The following is a 23,169-nucleotide window of genomic DNA, read 5'->3' on the forward strand; positions in this document are numbered from 1 at the left end:
TTGCTTATGCACAAAAGGAGAACACTTAAATCATTTTCTCTTTGTTCTTGCAGTTTACACAGCATGCAAGACTCCCTGCACAAACACGCGGGGCCTAATTCTCCTTTCTTGCAGGCTCAATGCGCTTCCCTACAACTCCACTGACTTCAGCATAATTGGTACCTAATGTACGTGGGTTGGATTGGTGAACTGGGCCCACAGTTTGATATGTGCACATGACATCTCTGGGGAGTCTCCCAGTAGCATTAGCCATTTTTTTGAACAATGGGCCTATTTTGTATTAAAACATAGGTGTCTCTCTACAGGCATTGCAAACTCTATAGCTCCTGAACTAGGCTAGATTCTTACTGTTCATCTAGTCCTAATATGTATGCTGCTTCCAAGGACCTATTGTGTGCTGTGGGCAAGAGGCACACAAGGAGTTAAATTCCATTATTAGTTTAGCAACACACAATGAAGAGACCACACATAGTATGTTCTCTCATGCAAGGCATTGTTAAAAACTGTGAGGCATAATTATCACAGCCCAATTTGGTACCATGTCTCTCAGCTGAGATCTGGCGAGTAAGGCATACTGAAGAGTGGTGCCTGCCACTTGGGTGAAGATAGTAATTATGCATTCCTGGTCCAAGCATGGCTGAGATCTCATGGCTGGGACTATTGGAAGAAGGTGTTGTCTAGCCATTTGAGCACAGGAAGTGAGAGTCAGGACTCTTAGGATGTGTCTGATCACATACACAGCCAGATTCACACTGGTGAAATTGTGTTCAGTGGAGTTTCTCTGGATTTTCTCTTGGAGTAAGTGAGCGTAGATTCAAGCCCCTTCATTTCCTTCCTACTGATCCCTGGACCACGGTTATATCATTTAACCTCTCTCTTCAAAGATTACACTTGGGGAGAATAACTAGATACTAATAATCTCTATCCCACTTGGGGTGTTGTGGGGGTTAGCTAATCTTTGTGAAATGCTTTATTATGTGTATTATAGTAGTGCCTAGGATGCCCAGCCAAGATCAAGGCCTAGTTGTACTTGTCACTGTGCATATCCATAGTAAGAGACAGTCTGCTCTGAAGAGCTGTCAGTCTTCTATAAAAATAGACAAGGTGGACAACTGCAGGATTGTCATCCCCAATTTACAGCTGGCAAACTACGGCACAGATAGATCAATCAACTTGTCTAAGATTCCCAACAGGAAGTGTGTGGCAGAGCCAAGAATTGAACCCAAATCTCCTGGGTCCCAGTGTCAGGTATAATTTTTAATTCAAAGGAGAATGAGTGAAGTCATAATCCGAAATCTGGCATATGGCGTCATCTTTGATAAGCAAGTCCTGTCTCTCACCTGCCACATGAACTCAATACGGGCTTATATTTATTTGCAAATATATCACACCACTTCCACAGTCTCTCTGCCGCTCTTTTGTTTCAGTGATTAGTGTCTCCTTTAGCCATGACAATTTTGGAGCCTTCTTGGACACAGGAAAGCTGTTAAAAGCAGCCCTGTTAGTGATTTTGTTTTTGTTTTATTTCACATCACAGCAATCCCTGAAAGCTGTCAAGAGCTATCATCTCATCACTCTTCCTCCAAGTGTTTGGCACAAACCAGGAGGAAAAGAACAGCATAAATAACCGAGTAAAATTATCCGTAAATTGCAGCTCCTTAGATGTCAAGAAGAAATCAAAACAGACAGGCAGGCAGCAGGGAATCAACTGCAACAAAACTTTTACGTTAGTCTCTCTTTGCTCCAACAATCTATAATGTAAATAAACAAAGTCTCTCAAATCCACAGGATGGCAGAGGCAGCTGCTTGTACTCAGAGAATGGTAAGGGCCAGTGTATCTCAAGTTGCTCAGCAACAGTCCATTTGGTCACTTGGGGCCAAACTCAAAGCCCACTGGAAGACTCCCATTGAGATCAGTGGGCTTTGGATCAGACCATTAGGGTCTGGTTCAGGAAAGTGTGTAAGCAAATGCTTAAGTGCTGCTGAAGTCAAGGAGACAAACACATGCTTAAAATTAAGCATATGCCTAAGTGCTTTGATGAATAGGGAGTGTGCTTACGTGCCTTGTGGAATCAGGGCCTAAAAAAGCTGCATTGCTTAGCTCTAAAGGGAGTCTCTGCCTTTCAGAAAAGGAGTACTTGTGGCACCTTAGAGACTAACAAATTTATTAGAGCATAAGCTTTCGTGAGCTACAGCTCACTTCATCGGATGCATCCGATGAAGTGAGCTGTAGCTCACGAAAGCTTATGCTCTAATAAATTTGTTAGTCTCTAAGGTGCCACAAGTACTCCTTTTCTTTTTGCGAATACAGACTAACACGGCTGCTACTCTGAAATCTGCCTTTCAGGACAGAGATTGCCATGTTGTAGTTTTGATGTGGGGCACTCGAAGCGGGGAATGGTTTGAAACGTGGGAGGAATGAGCATAACTGAGTCAGAAGGATTGGGCACGGTTGTCATTTCCCATGAGAAGGGCTTTGTGAAATCCCCTGATGTGAGTCAGAGTGAGTTAATTGGGCCTATTGCTGAAAGAGTCATTCCCAAGACACTGGAATGCTGGTGAGATTGTCTCTAGACTGCCAGCTTTGGTTAATCAACTTTTCTTTTTAGACGTCTAAAGCCTCTGGGCCTGATCGTCAGCTGGTATAAATTGGTGTAGCTCTATTGAAGTTAATGGAGCTATGGTGATCTACATGGGCTGACAAACTGGCCTTAAGTGTTCAGCTCTGGGCTAAATGGGTACACCCGCAAACCCCAGCATTTGCATGTACACGTGCTTCTGTTTGAACATGCGTTCGTGTGGAGTGATTTTTGAGAGCAGGATCAATGTACTCATAATTAAATGTTTGATGCTAGAGGTGTCTTTGGAGAAATCTAGGATTCTAGGGGCAATGGTGTTTGAAGGACTTCATATAGCTTTATGCTCTTCATATGCCAAAGAATTTAAGAGGTGATGCTGGAATGGTTGCTGCAATCAAATCTTTCAGCTGCCGCATGAATAGTAATGCTTACTAGTGAGACGCACTTCATGCAGATTATAAAGTACAGTCATATACATTCAGTATCAGTCAAGGCAACAAAATAACAATGATAAGGGCTCTGATACGGGGATGACATATGCTGCATTTTATTGGTGCCTTGGAATTTCATAAGCACTATATTAAAGATAATAGCTAAATGGATTGCAAATGGATGCCTCCGGTGCTCCTGGGGATTTGCACTCGTTACTGCCTAATTGAGACATTTGTGTAGTCTTGTGCCCAGTGTTCAGAGACTGATTCTGAGGTATAGAATCATAGAAATTGGAGAGAGAGAAAAAGCTATGGGGTATTTGCGCCTATTTTCCCTGCTAGGGCAGGAATGTCCTGAGAGTGTATTTCAGTTGTTTTGACCAGTCTAATTTTAACTGATTCCAGCCTTGGGATTCTCTGTAGATGCTGTTCCACAGTGTAATAGACCTTTATGCTTAAGAGATTATTCTTAAGCTGTTGTTTCCTTTGCTTATTTTCATTGCTCCTTGAAGCGCACTAAAAAATGACTAAGGGGAGGGATGGTCCCTGAAGCATGAACACCTAAACAAATTGTTTAGTTAGACTACACCTCTTTGGAAATCTTGGCAATGACCGCATGATGCATGAATTGGTTAGTGTGTACATATATTGTATATAATTGGGGGAATCATATAGGCTGAATTGTCCCTGGCTCTTGTGCAAGATGTGTGGCAGGAGATAGAATCATACAAATGTAGGGCTGGAAGGGACCTTGAGAAGTCATTAAGTCCAGCCCCTTGTGCTGTGGCAGGACCAAGTTAACCTAGACCATCCCTGACAGATGTTTGTCCAACTTGTTTTTAAAAGCTTTCGATGATGGGGACTCCCCAACCTCCCTTGGAAGCCTATTCCAGAGCTTAACTACCCTTGTCATTGGAAAGTAACCTAAATCTCCCTTGCTGCAGATTAAGCCCATTGCTTCTTGTCCTACCTTCAGTGGACATGGAGAACAATTGGTCACAGTCCTCTTTATAACAGCCCTTAAAATATTGGAAGACTTATCACGTTTCACATACCCCCCCCCCCCCCCCCGCCCGTCGTCTTGTCTCTGAACTAAAAAGGCCTGTTGTTTTTTTAACCTTTGCTTGTAGGTCAGGTTTTCTGAATCTTTTGGAGCATAAGAAGCTGTTTGATATGCAGGCATCCCACATAAGGGCCAAGGACAATTGTAGTCCCTATGTTTGAAGGAAACACAAGGACTATTTCCTCTATATGACAATTGGCTGATCTCATGCAGCTGGTGTGAGGTATTGCCACAGCCCTTTACCACCCTACCAAAGATGTTGGGAGCCACTGAGGGAACAAGCTAAAACATACTAAAAGATGGTACAGTCTGTGCACCTTCCCTCAGCCTTGCCTTGAGCTGTGTGGCTCTGCACTGGCCCTCAGAGGGGATGGGGGCCGCGCAGATGCACAATCCAGCCTTAAATAACTGATTAGAGTTGTACAAACTTTGCAGTTTCCTTGGATTTTTTCTCTTTAATTTCTGAGGTCTAATGCCCGAATTTGCGGCTAGCTCTTTCTCTTTCCTTTCCTAGTTCATGATTTGCCTTATGTTCACCCACTTTATGCAGACATTTAATTGATATGCATCTGAAAGAGAATGACACATGTGACTTATTACTATGTGAACAGGGTTTCTTTCCCGGCCTTTAATTGATTTTAGATAATAAAGTGCAATTATAAAACTCAATAAAAAATCAGTTATTTTAAAGAGAGAGACTGAAAGAAACCTAAGTGATGCTCTGCTGTGGGACTATTATCAAATGAAATCCCCTTTGTTTAAGTCTATTTAATTTCACAGCTTTACTTGAATTGCTACAATTCTGTGGACTGTCTCACAATTATAAACAGCAGGCTGATAAATGAACGCATTTTAAAAAAGTCCCAATGAATATAGCCACCCTAGATGTTGTTTTTGTGGTGGAGCCTGCCCACACCTTAGTTCAGCCTTTCTTTTTATGTATCTGGGGAACCATGTACTGTTGCTTCTCACTTGGTCCTGTTCTAGACCAGCCCAAGGAGTCTTCAAGTTCTCTGCTGAGAACTGAATTATCAAAGTAACTAGGCCACAATACAGGTGATCAGTGTCACTATTTGCAATACTAGTGGAGGGATCCTCTCTCCCACTACAGCCCCTGTATGCAGTAAGCCTCCCCACTTAATTGGCCTTGGACAATTTCCTTAGCACAGGCACTGCCTAGGACAGCCATAAGGAGCACTATGCAGTCCCTCTTGCAAGCCTTGATGTATGGGGCATACCAGGAGTGGGAGATTGTGTGTCATGGGTAAGAAGCAGAGGGGGTGTAGCACACACTACTTTATGTGCAGTTCTCTGAGGTGCCTAAATAGTGCCTGGGGATATTTTGGTCTACAACCAAACCAGAAATTATGGGAGTTTCACCCTTGCCTCCCAGAGTGCCTGCTTTTCCCTCAGAGAAGGAAAGAAGAGGTTGCCCTTGTGGTTAAGACACTGGACTGAGACTCAGGAGATCTGGGTTCTGACTCTGCCACAGATGCAGCATGTCTTGGTCAGGTCACATCATCGTGCCTGAGTTTCCCCATCAGTAAAATGGGGATAATACTGATTCTTTCCTCCACCCTTTGTCTGTTTTGTGTATTTAGTCTGAAAGCAGTTTAGGGCAGAAATGATCTCTTTGTGTGTGTACACAGGGCCTAGTACAATGGGACCTCTAGAGACTACTGTGATATAGATGATAAAAATAATAATAATAATGGATGCTCTGACGGAGTTTCTTTGTTTTCCCAGCTGGGAGGCTGCGGGATCCTTGGAGTTGGTATCTGGCTGGCTGTTACCCAAGGGAACTTTGCTACCCTCTCCTCTTCTTTCCCATCCCTGTCGGCTGCCAACCTGCTGATTGTCACAGGGACTTTTGTCATGATCATCGGCTTCGTCGGCTGTATAGGTGCCATCAAAGAAAACAAGGGCCTCCTGCTGAGTGTGAGTATGAAGACATGCACGGTCAGCAGTGGTGTCCATTGTTTCCTGGTCCTGGTGCCACTGCAATGCACGTTAGAGTGATGTATGGTATTTAAGATGCAGGCTGGTCAGTTCTGGGCCAAGACGAGCCATGAGTCATGGTTCAGTCATTCTCTGATCTCCCAGGTCATTCCTGACCACACCTGCTTCTATTAACACTTCCACCAAAGATGAGACGCTCACAAGAAGGGAGGGCTTAGCAATGGTGGTGATGCATTTGTGCTTCCTGGGGGTTGAGGGATTTGCCTAGATGGCTTTGGCAGCACACCCTTGAATTCCTTGTCCTTATTCATCCAGCTTTAGCGGTTACATACCTTCAATAGCTACTGTAGTGGGGCTGGTGATATGAGGGCGGGAGGTGGGGATCATTGGCGAGGGAAGACAGTGCAGGGAGAAGTTATGAGTTTGGCCTAAACTGGAATTGAGATGTATAATCTTGATACCACCATTGGTTTTGCCAGTAGTTAACTCTTAAAAGGTTGGGGTGTTGTTTATGCTGTTAAATGAGAGGTTAAGGGTTAATAAGGTGTGGACGGTCCAGATTTAACTGAGGCTGATTAAGGGTTAATAAGGTGTGGATGGTCCAGATTTAACTGAGGCCACGGATCTTGCTTGTGTTTTACTGAAACCTGATTTGATGTCATTGCTTTGGTTTACCACAGTTGGTGCCCGTTACAGTTAATATTGGGTGAATATTTTGTGTAGTATGAGGCTAAAGGGGGATCAGTGAGGTCATGACATTATGGCCATGCTGTTTATCCAGTCTTAAATATAGGTAGTTTCTCACCTCACAGTTGGGTTGAATCCAGTGTCCCAGGGTGGAGTGAAGCTGGGACTAGGCCTGGTGAAGTGATTCCCCAGCTGCATTGCAGAGTCTCTGTGTGAGCTGAAGTTGTTCCCCACCACACACCTCAGCCTGCTAGGGCTCAAATGTGTGGTGAGGTGTGTGAAAGTGACCAGAAATGAGGGACACACAAATTATTCTGTAAGAATATTTTTAGTTCTATAAAATCCCTTTCTTTAGTGTATAGAAGGCTTTCTGTAGCCTCTGTTTTATGATTCTTTGCTTCTGGTGTATTTTTTAACAATAGAAGTGAGGGGTGACTTTGGCACTAAAACGAGCAATGTCCCTTGAAACCAAGAAGCCTCTGGGGCCTTTTTACTAGGGTAGGATGGAGGGTCTGAGACTGAGACTCAATGACTTTAATAGCCTCATGGGTGACAAACTTTCTGAATAAGTTACCTGGCTATCATGACAGCCGTGTGGCAACCCACATGTTTATTGGCTCCATGCTCATGCAACTCTATCCTGCAAGGTGCTGAATCCCAGGGGATTGCTCACATGCTTAAGATGTTTGCTGGATTACGGCCAGAGTACTCAGCTTGCCGTGGGACAGAGCCCATTGCTCTTTTGGGGGTCATATTGGGGCAAGGCAGCTAGAAATTATGCAGTGCCAGTGTCAGGGACTGATCATTACCACCTATGGCCTGATAGTGGGTGTCCACCTATGCTGTTGGAGTTGGGGAAAAATCTTGATCAACCTCCAGTTAATGAAAGCATTAGTGTAGAGTCTAGGTGGAAATCCTCTGGATGGACTCTCAGATTTGGACCTTACTCCCCCCAACTTTTAGTGTGAAAAATAGTTTTAACCTGTTGGCCTTCAGGGTGCGATATATGGATGGTCCCTTTACCAAGTCTAGAATTTTCAGGGGAGCCTAAGTTACTTACCAGCTCCTGCTGACTCTTAGTGAGATTCAAAACTCTCATGGGTACTTTTGACAATCCCACTGCCAGCCCTTTTTGGGAGGGAAAGGGATGACAGGGGCTGCTGTTTGTGGGTGAGATGGGGTATTGTATGGGTCTGCTTCCACTTTATTATTATATTCTGGTTCACACTGCTGGTTTGGTTTGATTAAATTATAATTTTAATTAATCATAGAAGTGCCTATAGCTTGGGACAGGTGTGTTTTTTCCTAGATAAATTATAAATCAAAATAAATTCATGAACATAGTACCCCCAAGATGATCTTCTACCAAAAAAGCGCTGGTGTTGGTATCTCTCTGGGTGCCCTTTAAAAATCCTGACCTCTTGCCCCAAAACACACCAAGTGAGGTTTGTTCAACTTCTCTGCTGTTAGTTCTGTGCCTTCCCTTCTGTGCCACTTTTTAAAGGGAATGTTCCTGTGAAATCAGTGGATTGTCAGGACATGCCTGCTAATTTTGGCAATGGGAAAGCAGTTAAGAGTTGGAAATCTTCTCTATACATGACTCACACTGTGTTTAGCAATCATCAAAGGGGCGAGTCCTTAAACTCCCTTTGATGTCTCCCAGGGCATGTCTTTACATCTAGCCTTGTTTCTGGCCTCAAGTCTATTCTTATTTAAACCTAATTCCTATGATGACTGTCTGCTTGGTCCTTTCTGAATGATGTGACATCACTGCAGATAGAGGTTTGTCGTGGCTGTGATGTCAGTGACACATTTCTTAGATCATGCACAATATGGTAGAATTTTGTTTTGTTAATAGCATCTCTCATGCTAACTGTTTTTTTAAAAAGTCAGTCTGGGACTTCCAAAGGAGCTTAAGAGTTTTAGGCATCCAACACCCATTACATTTCAATGAGGTCAGAGTACCTAACTCCTTTAAGCCACTTTGGAAATACCAGCCTAAAATAATAAATAGTTGCAGTGGAGGGTGAAAAGGTATGTTTAGGGTGGGCTGATAGAGCTGGTTTAATACAATTAATTGAACACACTGCTTGATTAAATTGGCTGCTTTTCACTGAATAACATATTTGACTAATTCATTGCTCTGAGAATTAGCCAGCTCTAGTGGTCCATGAGAGAGGAGGCAAGTAGGGGGAGGTAGGTGGGTAGCAGAGATTGGCAAGATCTTTGAAGGAGGCTGGAGCAAGTTTATGATGGGCTTAAAAACAAAGAAGAAATTATTAACTGGATTCTGACATGAAAGGGGAAACAATAGCGTTGCCAGTGTTGGAGTCTGGAAAGGTGGAATTTGGGGAGGCCATAAAGAAAAGGCATTGCAATCATAAAAACTAGAGGAGTATTTCCAGGAATGCTGTAAGGGTACGGCATGTTGGCAGGTATCTGGGTTTCACCAAGGTATCCATGGAAAGATGCTGATTTCAGTAGAATACCTGCACATCTCCAGTTAGCACTTTTCATTTACCTCCCTCCAGTCTCTTCTCAGTACAGTATGGGAGTAAGACGTGATCATGAAATACTAACCATAACCGGCAGTAAAGCTCCCCTAATGGTACAGTCATCTTACTCTCCTGCTGCTCTGCTCATGTGTGTCTCTCCTCTAAATCCTTTGCTGTCTTCCTCTCATATTCCACATCAAGCTAATTCTCTTGAAATCTCCTTCAAGAGCCTCATAACTGCACCTAGAGATGAGCTTCGGACTTTGCAAACCATGCAGACACATGCGGTATTCCCGAGACCAAATCAGAGTTTCTGCTGCTGTCACCTGCACTGCATCCCCTCAGATTGCTCAAATGGCAGTATCTGTTTCCTCCTGCTTTCCCCTGCTGGCCACCTCTAGATCTGCATGGATTGAGAAGGCTCCTATTGTCCTGATTCCTCTTGCCGTCCCCCACTGGCTCCCAGAGCAGCTGAAAGGGGAGGAGTCAGCACCTAGAGTTTGGGCAGAGATGGGGGGCAGGAGCTTCACAGGGGGTTATAGTATCTGTCGCGGGGGGGGGGGGGATTCTAAGGTGCTGTGGGGGACAGAAACTAAGATGGATGATGCCAGAGAGCAAGAACTTAAAAAGCTAGGAGCTGAGATTGAGCAGGGAGAGGTGTTGTGGAGCAGAAGATGGAAAATACTGGGATAAGAGGTGGGAGTAAGACCTGGTTGTGTGAAGGAGCAGAAGCCACATGGTGGTGGGCAGAAGGGGGCTGAGTAAGGGCCTGGGGGTTCAAAGCTTATCCTACTCATGCACTAAGGGAAGTGGTACTGGTTAGTGGTGTGGCAGGAGTTGGCCTTTTTGTGAGGAGCAAGGAGGTTGGAGTGCAGGGAGAAATGAGCGGTGGGAGAGGGCATGCTAACCCATTTATATGGTGTATGCTGGGTTAGAGGGAGGCCCAAAATCTGATCCTAGATCTCCATGCCCTCTGGCATGTGACCTGGGCATTGCATTTGTCTGAATGCGATTGTGAGCTCTTCAGTTCGAAGATCCTGTAGTGTTCTATATGAATGACAGTAATTGGCTGGGTCTGGCATGTGTAACGGTGCCAGGGAAGAGGAGAGGGGGGAATCTGTAAGTGGCAGAGAGGGGAGGGAGCAGAGAGATCTAAACAGAAATAAAACATTAAAACAAATGGGGTTTGTGTGTTGGGGTATAATACTCAGAAATAATCCATACAGACATACTGAGCCAGATCCCCCGCTGGTCTGAATCAGCACTGCTTCAGTGGAACTACATTGATTTCCACCAACCCAAGGATCTGACCCATTTATTTATTCATCATCCTGACCAGTCCTTGTGACTGCCTCACTAAACAAACCCATTCACATTATTGAGCACTCTGAGGAACCTTATGGAAACCTGAACTAAAGTGAGAACAAAATTTTTTTTGTAAGGAAACCTTGAGCCTGGCCTATATTCTGCTTTCATATGAAGACAGGGTGAATGCGCATCATGTCAAAATGTCATTGAACAAATAACGGATACCGACAACGATCCTTATACGCTCCAGCTCTGATATGAAGGAAGATAAACCCTAGGGAAATCAGAAACATGAGTATCTCTTGAAATAAATAGACACCCCAGCGGTGTGTAATCTCACAACTGAATGCAGAGGCAAATTGACGGCTGAAGCTGGGGAACAGCTCTCACTTGGTTTCAGAGAGAGACATTCTGTGGCGTTGCCTTTCTTTGGTTTCTTAAGACGTTACAACAGAAGCTCTTCTCTTTGCAAACACTGTTGGGTCTTGGAAGCCGAGTGCCCCTAATGATCATCATGCTGCAGTGTAAGGGCAGCAGTTGCTGACAAGTGAAATTTGGTGAGCCGGAGACCACTGTCCTGAGCAGGTGACTGAACCACCAACTCTCGGGGCCTGAAATATAGCTTATTCTGTAAGGGTCTGATCCAGGGCTCATTGAAGGCAATAGAACAACTCCCACTGGCTGTAATGGGCATTTGATCAGGATCTAAGGGGTTATCTCAACATACAGCAAATCTTTATAAACTACTTTGCGGTAAGATGGGAGTGCAGTTCTTCTTCCTTCTGGGAATGTGTCTGTTCTCACTGTGAAGACTTTGAGCACCAATGCTCATCACCGTCCATGTGTTCCATCTCTCCCTATAATCTCTTAATGGCATGTTGCATCCATTGTAACAAACTGGCAGGTGTTTTTGTGCGTGTGCCAACACACACATGCCTATGTGCTCACATACACAGTTGTTGTTTGCTAAATAGAGTCATACTTGCTCAAGTTCTTGTGACTATGTTTCCCTATAGTGGCTGACCTATAAAAATCTCTAAATGAGTAGCAGCCAATGAAGCTCAAATGATAAAGGCCTGTGTTTATGGAACTGAACTGCCTGAATTCTGTCAGTATCCTTCATATAAGTGGTTAGTGGAATCTATCGTAGTTTTATGTTTGCAACTATGAAGTCATTATACCATACATAATGCATGGTAAAAAAAAAATAATCCCAGCTGTGGCTTTTAAATAATGATTGATTTAAATTATTATTAATTTGTATTAAAGTAGGCTCTAGGGACTACAGTTGAGATCAGGGGCCAGTTGTATTAGGTTCTGAACAAACTCTTTGTGAGAGACAGTATTGCCATGGAGTGCTTACTAAACTAAATCAGAGGTGGGCAAACTAGGGCCCGCGGCCCCCCGGCCCCTCCCCTACTGTTCCCCTCCCCCCACAGCCTCAGCTCACTGTGCCGCCGGCACAATGCTCTGGGTGGCGGGGCTGCGAGCTCCTGGGGCAGTGCAGCTGCAGAGCCCGGCCTGACCCGGTGCTCTGTGCTGCGTGGTGTGTGGCTGGCTCCAGCCGGGGGGCGTGGCTGTAGCGCCACCAGCTACCAGTGCTTCAGGCAGTGCAGTAAGGGGGCAGGGAGCGGGGGTGTTGGATAGAGAGGAGAGGAGTTCAGGGGGGTGGGGTGGTCAGGGGGCAGGGGTGTGGATAGGGATTAGGGTGGTCAGAGGGCGGGGAATGGGGGGTTGAATGGGGGCAGGGGTCCCGGGGGGGGGTTGGATGGAGTTCCGGGGGCGGTCAGGGAGAAGGGGTGATTGGATGGGGCCAGGGGTCCTGGGAGGCAGTCAGGGAGAAGGGGTGGTTGGATAGGGCGGGGTCCTGCGGGGAGTCAGGAATGAGAGGAGGGGTTGGATGCAGCAGCGGGGGGCAGTCAGGCATGGGGGTTCCAGGGGCAGTCAGGGGACAGGGAGCAGGGGGGGCCATCAGGGAACAGGGCGGTTTGGATGGGGCAGGAGTCCCAGGGGGGAGGTCAGGGGGCGAGAAGCAGGGCTGGGACTGGGCCACGGCTGGCTGTTTGCAGAGGCACAGCCTCCCCTAACCGGCCCTCCATACAATTTCCGAAACCCAATGCGGCCCTAAGGCCAAAAAGTTTACCCGCCCCTGATCTAAATAGTCAAGGCAAATGGGAAACAGCATTATCCTTGAAGCTGCAGCATGCTGAGATTAAGTGACTTGCCCAAGGTCACACAAAGAGTCTTCAGAAGAGCTATCAGCTGAACCCAAATCTTTCAAGTCCCAGTTCAGTGCCTTAAACACAAAACCATCCTTTCTCTGTTTAGGGCTGCGTGCTTCTAGAGGCTCAGTCTACTTCACTAGACCTTAAACAAGCTTTTAGTTTTCTAAAAAAATTCATTTACATATCTCTTTTTGCTGTCAGGCTAAAAGATGAGTAAATACCCCAAAACAGAGCTATGACTCAGTTTTTATCTTGCTGAAAGTGGCTAATTGGCTCAATTAGCTAATTACCCTGAGCCCTACTGCAAACTGGTAAGCCAGTCAGCCTAATAACAACACTACCTTCAATTAATTGTGAAGCAGGAGATTCACAGAAGCCCTATGGAAGGAGCTCCTGACCATTGTATAATGCGAAACCTTTGAAAACAGGAATCCAGTGCTCAATCCCCATAATTAGAGTCATTGGTAAAGTTAGTGTTCTGTGCTTGGAGAGTTTTTGTGGTTATTTAACACACACTCCAATATCCATGGTGCTTGAAACCATTTTGTGTTTTAAGACAAATAATAGCCCTCCTCCTGGAAGGAAGCAGGGTTCATAAGGAATTAGAACCCTTTTTTAGCATCCTCTTTCATGCTGCCTGTTTTTTCAGGGTTTGGTGCAACGATCCAGATCCTTGGTCACAGAACTGACAATGGAAAGTGGCAAGTCTGCTGATTTAAAGGGACAGCCAAGGCTTCTGGTTTAGTACGGAAATCCTTTGGGGGAGGGGGAAATAAAGGCAGCATAGTTGGCTCTACACCACCAACACCCCCCACCTCTGCATGTGTGTCAGGAGTGGGCAAGGCCATGCTGCACAACCGTTTGGGACACCAATCCTTATCTGGGGCAGCCATCTCTAGTGAGCCATTGCAGCCAACATCTAAATTACATCTAAACATCTAAATTGTGACGTAGGAAATGTCTATGCTGTAATTGGGAGGTCTGATTACAGCAGGTGTAGACCTCCCTGAGCTAACTTCAGTAATAATAACAGCGAAGCTGTGGCAGCACAGGTGGTTGTGTGAGCTAGCCCCACTGCCTGGGACCCTGGGTAAATACTTGAGTGGCTGACACCCGTGCTACTGCTCCTTCCCTGCTGTGGTTTCTTGAGCTATCTAGATCAAAGCTAGCTTAGATATGTCTGCACGTTTTGTAGTCTCACCTCTCAGTTGCATTAAGAAGCTATTTAATCCCCCAGTCAGACTGAGGAGGAGTGGAAAGGTGGGTTAGATCCATCTTATTTCTCCTTCCCTTGAACTGCACCAAAGTGAGGCTAGAACAAGAACCAATGAGCTTAAATTGCAGCAAGGGTAGTTTAGATTGGTCATTAGGAAAAACTCCCTGTCAGAGTGGTTAAGCACTGGAATAAATTGCCTAGGGAGGTTGTGGAATCTCCATCCTTGGAGATTTTTAAGAGCAGGTTAGACAAACACCTGTCAGGGATGGCCTAGTTATTACTTAGTCAGGCCATGAGTGTACAGGACTGGACTAGAAGACCTCTCAAAGTTCCTTCCTAGAGTTCTATGATTCTAAGATGGAGCCCAGAATATACAGAAAAAAATCTACCCATTCATTCTGTCCTGTACAGGATGTATGCGTTTGAATAGTGTTCTATTTGAAAGTGCTAGTAGGGCAGCAATGAAGGGGGTTCATGGAGCAAGAGTAGCTGAAGAGTGGTTAATTAGAAGGTTAATAAAAGAGAAAGATCATTAAAAGATGGAGCTACATGTTCAGTTCCATTTAGTAAATGAGAACCTCATGTAAATAAGGAATAATTTCAATAAAGTCACTAGTGTAAACAAGATCAGAATCAGGCCATGAGACTGTTTGCTCAGCACTATCTGCGAAAAGATCCTGGACCAAGTCTTATGTCTACACTACGAGCTACGTGTGTGATTCCCCAGCTCAAGTCCACATACTTCCAGTAGCTCGATGAGAGCTTCAGGTGGGTTTGTACTTGGCACTGCAGCTACTGTCTGTGCTACCACAGCTACACTACTATTTATACTCACAGTGACTCTCGTCTACTACTATGAGTATGTGTTCGTGAGCTGGGGAATCACACCGCTAGCCTGTAGCATAGAGGTAGCCCAACAGGCAACTGCTTACAAATGGTCTCATACTGCAGAATATCTTATCTGAGGAATAGCCTCTGTGAGGAAACTGACTGTCCCTCACGCTTTGTACTGTGCATTCAAGGTTTCTTTGTACACAACCCCAGCTCATCTATGGGCAGAGATAGAAATGAAGAAAACAAGGAACAAAGGTAATGACTGGGAAGAAGAAGAGAACCAAAAAAAGTGCTTTCCAGCAGCATCATTGCTACCAAAAAGCTACCAGCCAAAACTCTATCGGTGACCAAATTTCTTGGCTCAGATAAATAGGAGAGCAAAAAGCACCATGAATGACTTCCTTTCAGTAATATTCTGCCACAGACCAAGTAGCAGATATTAAGTCCCATTTAGTGTTTCAGCCTCTTTTCCTTTAATGGCCTGAGACAAGGCCAGTAACAGAGAAAAATCCTGGCTGCAAATAGAGCTATTGGTGGACAAGAGATGCAAAGACCCTCAGAGGATCAAGAAGACAAAGGGAACATAGATCTGTAGCTCCAAATGTAAACTTACAATGTCATTCACCATAGACTACTCCTTCCCCTTCTACACTAAATTGTAGCATTTTCTTTCTTAATATAGATCAATATGATATCAATACTAGCAGATATGCTGTCTGACCATAATAAACATAGAGAGGTTTCTTTTGTTCCATGACCAAGAAAGTGCTTTGATAGCAATACTATAATGTACAGATGTCAATGGAGCTATGCTGATTTATGTCAGCAAGGGTCTGGTCCCTTTATTTAAGTGACTGGCTGGTGATGTTGTTCCTGAGTGATGAATTTGTGATAATCTGTTTGCTGCCAGTTGCTGGCAGACTGTAATTAATATAGGCTTCTAAAACATTATAAATACATCCAGAGAGCTCAATGTTGACTTCAGTAGAGCTAGGCTGATTTGCACTCGCTGAGGATCTGGTCCATAGAGTCACTTCCTTCTCCTTCCTGTCTAGCCTCTGAGCTCAGTGTCACTTTTCGTGTATTAAAATGGAAACCTGGGCCCCCCCCCCCATTTTAGGAGGGGACACAGAAACTCAGTCTGGGCTTGCCCCAGGACTATGGCACAAGTTAAAACACGCCTCACTAATAAAGCCTAAACTGGCCTCAGACAGGCAGAAGGATTCGCTTGGCCTTTTAAGGAGAGGGAAGCACCTGCTCTGAAGGAACTCTTGATTTTGCCTCTGGAAATGTCATTCTAGAAATCTGTTCAGACCTGAAATATGGGTGAGCCCTGGCAAGCAGTCAGAACTCACTGTCTGATAGTCTGATCTGAGAGAGAGACTCCCACTGACTTCAGTGGGCTGAAGTCAATGGGCTGAAGTCAGTGGGAGAAAACTGAGTTTTGCCTACCTGAGGCTGGCAGGGCCAGGTGGAAACTAGTCCCCTTCCATTTTAAATACAGCCCAGAACCAAATAAATAGGAGTGGATCCTGAGATTTGAATCTAACTCATATGCATCTCACCACCCCAGAAGTTCAAAGCAGTTCAGGTTTGAGTTTATGGTATTGGCCCATCTCTAACAACAGACAGCCAGGATCGTAATAACATTTCTGTTTGCATCCAAACCCTCTGTTCACCATTCCTGCTGTGTTAACAGCACATTGTAAACTACAGAGATCATTTAATTCCTTTCATCCCAGGATCTGAATTACCTGAGCCTTAGAATGCCCCTGGCAGTTAGTTATCTCTATTCTGTAACAGGAAACTGAGATACAGAGAGGTTAAAAATCGCACCTTGGGAGGGCAGATTGGTGGCATTGCCATGGGAAGGTGCCGGTAGAGTTTCTTTGATGCTGCAAGGCTTTTGTATTTCCCTGTATGAAAGCAGATTCCGCTAAAAGAAATAAGCTGCTACTGACTTTTCTATCATTAATTTTTGTAATGTCACTGTGAGATTGCCCGTGAGCATGCCTGACTCAGCACTCCCTGAGCAGCTTGTTTGGAACAAGATCTAGCATGGACAGGGAACAGGGCATTGGAGAGAAATCAGACAATTTTGCTAAGGAGAAATTAGCATTGCTATACTGGGGCCTTGGTTTGAGTAATTATAGGAGATACTCCTTGCCCCTCTCTCCCTTCTCAGCCACCTCTCCCTTGCCCTTTCCTTCACTTGCAAATGCAAGCATTGCCAACACTCCTTCAAGACCCTGTTTTCTCTCATTTATTTTAATTAGCAGGCAGAGTCATTTTGGAGGGTACAGATGGGGGGTGTAAATTAAGATGAAAAGTCTGACAGTTTGGGAGTTATTGTTCTTCATCTCGTCTTTGTCAGTTCTCTGAGACGGTCAGCTGATCAGCACTCTCAGACCTTTTATCCAAAAGAATTAGAGGAAGAGTTGTACTGGCTCTGCTTTTCTTGACAGAATGGACAACCATGTGTTAGAACTCTGTATAAAGTGGCTAAAGTTCTGTTGACTGTGGCTCTTGGTAGAGAGGACACAAAACAGCTTGACTAACGCTTTCCTGATCCCATAGGACCATGCAGAGCCCTCCAACCACATTTCACTTAGGAACTGCTAGGGTTGCCAGGTGTCCGGTTTTCTACTGGAATGCCTGGTTGAAAAGGGACCCTAGCGGGTCCGGTGCGCATCTGACCGGGCCGTTAAAAGTCCTGTCGGCAGCACTGTAGGACTCAGGCTCGTCCATACCTGTCCTGGCACCATGCTGCACTCCAGAAGTGGCCAGCAGGTCTGGCTACTAGATGGGGGGGAGGGGGCCACGGTGCTCCGCACACTGCTGCTGCCCTGAATATTGGCTCCATGCTCCCATTGGCCGGGAACCATGGTCAATGGGAGCTGGGAGGGCAGTGCCTGCAGGTGAGAGCAGCGTGCTGAGCCTCCTGGCCCCCCGCCTAGGAGCCGGACATGCTGGCCATTTCTGGGCACAGCATGGAGTCAGGACAAGCAGGAAGCCTGCCTGAGCACCCCTGCTGCGCCGCTGAATGGGAGCCACCGGAGGTAAGCCCGCACACCAACCATGAACCCATACCCTAGCCCTGAGCCCCCTCTCACACCCTGAACCCCTCATCCTGCACCCCCACCTCAGAGTCCACACCCCCAGTCCAGAGCCCATACCCCCTTCTGCACCCCAACCCCCGCCTTAACCCGCAGCCCCCTCCCGCATTCTGAATCCCTCGGTTCCACCCCCCATCCTGGAGCCCCCTCTTGCACCCTCAACCCCAGAGCCTGCACCCACAGCACATATTCCCTCCCACTTCCCAACCCTCTACCTCAACCTGGAGGCCCCTCCCACATTCCGAATCCCTTGGCACCCCCACAGCTTGGAGCTCTCTCCTGCACCCCAAACCTATCATCCCCACCCCCAAGCCCAGAGCCCTCAGCCCCTCCCGCATCCGAACTCCATTCCCCAGCTTGGAGCCCCCTCCCACACCCTGACCCCCTCATTTCTGGCCCCACCCCAGAGCCCACAACCCCAGTTAGAGCCTTCATCCCCTCCTGCAACCCAATCCCCTGTCCCAGCCCAGAGCCCTCTCCCACACCCTGAACCCGTCATCCCTGGCTCCACCCCAGAGCCCACACCCCCAGCCCAGAGCCCATACCCCTTCCTGCACTCCAACCCCCTGCCTTAACTCTCAGCCCCCTCCCACACTCTGAATCCCTTGGTTCCATTCCCCCATCCTGGAGCCCCCTCCTGCGCCCCAAACCCCTCAAAAACTGGGCCCGGTTTTGTTCAATATCTTCATTCATGATCTGAAGGATGGCATGGATTGCACCCTCAGCAAGTTTGCAGATGAGACTAAACTGAGAGGAGTGGTAGATATGCTGGAGGGTAGGGATAGGATACAGAGGGACCTAGACAAATTAGAGGATTGGGCCAAAAGAAATCTGATGAGGTTCAACAAGGACAAGTGCAGAGTCCTGCACTTAGGACGGAAGAATCCCATGCACTGCTACAGACTAGGGGCCGAGTGGGTAGGCAGCAGTTCTGCAGAAAGGGACCTAGGGGTTACAGTGGACGAGAAGCTGGATATGAGTCAACAGTGTGCCCTTCTTGCCAAGAAGGCTAACAGCATTTTGGTCTGTATAAGTAGGAGCATTGCCAGTAGATTGACGGACATGATCATTCCCCTCTATTCCGCATTGGTGAGGCCTCATCTGGAGTACTGTGTCCAGTATGGGCCCCATACTACAAGAAGGATGTGGAAAAATTGGAAAGAGTCCAGCGGAGGGCAAAAAAATGATTAGGGAGCTGGAGCACATGATTTATGAGGAGAGGCTGGGGGAACTGGGATTATTTAGTCTGCAGAAGAGAAGAATGAGGAGGGATTTGATAGCTGCTTTCAACTATCTGAAAGGGGATTCTAAAGATGATGGACCTAGACTGTTCTCAGTGGTAGCAGATGACATAACAAGAAGCAATGGTCTCAAGTTGCAGTGGGGGAGGTTTTGGTTGGATATTAGGAAAAACTTTTTCACTAGCAGGGCGGTGAAGCACTGGAATGGGTTACTGAGGGAGGTGGAATCTCCTTCCTTAGAGGTCTTTAAAGTCAGGCTTGACAAAGCCCTGGCTGGGATGATTTAGTTGGGGATTGGTCCTGGTTTGAGATGACCTCCTGAGGTCCCTTCCAACCATGATATTCTATGATTCTCATCCCTGGCCCCACCCCAGAGCCCGCACCCACAGACGATATTCCATCCCACTCCCTATCCCCCTGCCTCAACCTGCAGCCCCCTCCCACATTCTGGATCCTTCGGCACCCCCACCCCAGCTTGGAGCCCCCTCCTGCACCACAAACCCCTCATCCCCAGCCCCACCCCCAGCACTCACCCCCTTCCTCACCTCAACTCCCTTCCCCACCCCAGAGCCCACACCCCCAGTTAGAGCCCTCATCCCCTCCCACACCCTTGCCCCCACCCAGTGAAAGTGAGTGAGGCAGGTGGAATATAGTGAGCAGGTGTGGGGCTTTGGGAAAGGGGTGGGGCAGTGGGTGTGGCCTCTGGGAAGGGGCAGGGCTAGGGTGTTCAGTTTTGTGTGATTATAAAGTTGGCAACCCTAGGAATTCCACGTAGGAGGAAAACTTTAGAGATCCTAAGTTCAGGCTGAAGTTCCTGTGGTGTTGCTGCTCAGAGTATCTATTAAAACCAAACCTGAAGGAGGGTGTGAGTCTGGATGTTCATTCAGGGTCTCTGTGCTCTGTTGAAAATGTGGTACTGGATCCAAACCAATCTGAGGGCCTTTTAGCTGCATGACACATTCCAGTTAGCTATGTCACATGGACTAGAGCAGCTACTGTTTCATACTTGGGAATGTGTTGCGATTCTAATGCTCTTGCCCATATTAAGTAGCACCTCACTCCACGAAGAGCTGCATTGATTTCAGCAGGATATCCATGGAGTGTGATGCCATTCAATATGAGTTAAGGGTATCAGAATGTGGCCCTAAATGAAGATCTTGGCATGTTCATTGACTCTCAGCTAGGAAAGATACTTTGAAACTTAGTCCCTTTACCTGCCTCTGGTGTGGAAGGGGAGTAGGAGTGAGTGAGACCATATTTCACCGCATCCTTCATCGAAGGAACTTTTGGAAACAAAGGTGCCTTTAGAAATAATGATGATGTGTCAGAACACAGCAGAAATGCTGACAGATGTTATGATGTTCTCAGAAATACCCTGTCTCAGGGACACTGATTTTTGTCATGCAGTGGGTTCAGGTGGCACCACTTTGAGACTCCCTCCCTCCAGAAATATTATGTTCTGAATATGCCCTTTCTCTTGCTACTTGGGTCATTCATTCCACAACCCAGAGTGCTCTACAACTCTGCTTCTTCCTTCATTATTGCTCTTCTGTCCTCCTGCAGCCAACACTCCACCTGACCTTCCCTCCTGACTGCACCCTTTCTCTCCTCTCACACACAACATGGCCCGTTTTTTTAATGTTGCTCCATCCAGCTGGAAAAAGCCCCTAATTAATGTTAACCAGCAGCCCCTTCCCCTGCTCTTTCAGAAGAAACCTTCTGAAAACACCCTTGCTCGTCACTGAAACCCTTCTGTTTGTCTCTATCACTATTAATAGTATGGTACTTGAATGTCCCTTTAGCTTGTAAGTTCTTGAGGCATGAATCTTTTCCTTTTCAGTTTCCCTGCTGAAAAGTATCATGCACAGTTACAATATTATCAGCCCAATCCTGCAACCCAGCATGCATGGAACTCTTACTGTCTTCAGTGAAAATTCTGTTAGAACTCTGACTGGCTAATTCTGAAAAGAACATTGTAAACTCACCTCTAGAGCCAGCTCTTCAGCTGGTGTAAATTTGCACAGCTCCGTGGAAAGGAAAGGAATTACGCCAGTTTGCCCCAGCTGAGGTTGTGGCCCTTAAATGTTGTTATGGGGTAATGCCACAGCTTCATCATAGTTAAGGTTGAGTGAAACTTTCTCTTTAGAGCTGATTTTTCAAAGTGCTCTAAAATCCACATATTCTACTAAAACCCAGGACTGGGACTTTCAAAAGAGCTTTGGGCAGTGAGGCTCCTAAGTGCCATTGAAATTCCTTTGGAACTGGGGACTTAATTCCCTGAGACACATTTGAAAATCCCAGTCCAAAGGTTTTGAATGGCTTGCACATACACCAATCTTTGCGATTCCAGTCATACTTCTCTAGCCTGTGTCCACCCCACACAAGGCCTCCAGGAGCTCAGATAGCTAAGTGGGCCAATTAACTGCCTAGGTTGCACCTGGAGAAGGAGGTCCCTTCCAACCATGATATTCTATGATTCTCATCCCCGGCCCCACCCCAGAGCCCGCACCCACAGACCATATTCCCTCCCACTCCCCATCCCCCTGCCTCAACCTGCAGCCTCCTCCCACATTCCGAATCCCTTGGCACCCCCTGGGTGGCAAGCACAGAGAAAAGGGAGAGCCAGAGAGGAAGGCAAGGCTCAGAGGAAAAGCAGCAAGCTATGGGGCAGGTCAGATTTTGGCTGCTGATGAGAGTGCCCCTGAGCTGGCACCCAGAGTAGAGGGTGGGCTGGATCCACCTACCAGCCCCTGGAGGAGTGGCACAGTGGATCAATAAAGGGAAGACTGCTATTTTGTATGGAGGGACTTTGATACAGCACTCCCTTTCTCCCCGCCGCCTGGAAGGGGAAACACGTGTAGTGACCTGCCCGGAGGGCTAAGTCATGAAGATGGAGCCCCCTGAGTGGCAGACAGTGAGTAAACAATAGGAGAGAGACTGTTGGAGGAGCGTTCAATGCCTAGCCAGAGCTAATCCCCAGGATGGCCAGGAGGAGGCACCATTAGCGGTGAGTGCACCCCATGACATAGCTCAAGTGGGATCATGACATTAGAAGTACAGTAGATTGCTGCATAACAGATGGTAGAACTTTATTATGAAGAACGAGGGTATAACTCCGGTCATATCTTACCTGTGCTTTCCCTTAGGGCAGGGGAAGTGATAACACCAGAAGAGAGTGAAAAGCCAGTGAGATCTTCCTTTAAGCCATAGTGTAATATTTTGTGATCATGTTTAGCTGCGGTTGTGCTGAGCATGTGCTTGTGATGTGACTGATGCATGGTGTTGGTATTTTATGGTATTTCATTGATTTGGAATACATTTTTTTTTTTACAAAAGTCATAAAATGACTAGAAAGGCCACAAAATACCAATTGAAACTGCCGTGATATACAGTTCAAGGAATAATTCTAAATTGCTAAACGAATCAGATTGGATAATGTAAGTAGAAAGCCCAAGTGATACTAGAATAAAAGCCCTCTGAAAAATTCTATATATAAATTGAGTCTTTTCCCTCTTAACTCCTTGAGTGCTGGTATATTTTGTATACTATTGCAACTGCTGTATTTACCATGGCTGACCTTTAGTAAGGCATAGTGCAGTCCTTGTGCTACATCACATGACTTTCTTCATTAACTTCATTGCTGACTTGCAGCACCTCCCCTTCCTATTCCAATCCTACAGAAAGCTCTCCTAGTGCCCCTCAGTACTAGCTTGTGTCACTTCTGTCAATCCATTTCTGTCATTATGGTTTGGTTTTGTAATGTGGACAAATATTTGCAAATAGCTAGGAGGGCACCAAAAGGTCTAGTCTCAATTAGGACCTAAGTCAGGATTTGAAATTGGTGATGCTGTGCTAAGGATGAACCAAGTAGTGGTCCTCTCCAATAGAATGCAAGAATGGACAGTTGGGATGGTATGGCTACTCTCTGGGGCACACAAGTCCAGATATTCAAACTGGCCTGTAAATCTCCATGCAGATAATGACTGCAGATTCCTTTCAACCGTATTGATCAGGA

The 23,169-nt window shown here is 46.2% G+C and overlaps 1 protein-coding gene across 4 annotated transcripts in view; it reads left to right on the plus strand.

Annotated features, from left to right (window-relative positions):
* TSPAN4 (tetraspanin 4) overlaps positions 1-23,169 on the plus strand; it is a 711,838-nt gene that overhangs the window by 580,807 nt on the left and 107,862 nt on the right. For all 4 annotated transcript variants that reach the window (XR_006282439.1, XM_038405867.2, XM_038405868.2 and 1 more), the window contains one exon: positions 5,820-6,011. Coding sequence is in view for 3 of the 4 variants with exons in the window: in XM_038405867.2 (XP_038261795.1) it covers positions 5,820-6,011 (192 nt within the window). In the remaining variant the exon portion in view is untranslated. The remainder of the gene's footprint in view (positions 1-5,819; positions 6,012-23,169) is intronic.

This window comes from Dermochelys coriacea, chromosome 6 (assembly GCF_009764565.3).
Source record: "Dermochelys coriacea isolate rDerCor1 chromosome 6, rDerCor1.pri.v4, whole genome shotgun sequence".
NCBI classification, from domain to species: Eukaryota; Metazoa; Chordata; order Testudines; family Dermochelyidae; genus Dermochelys; species Dermochelys coriacea.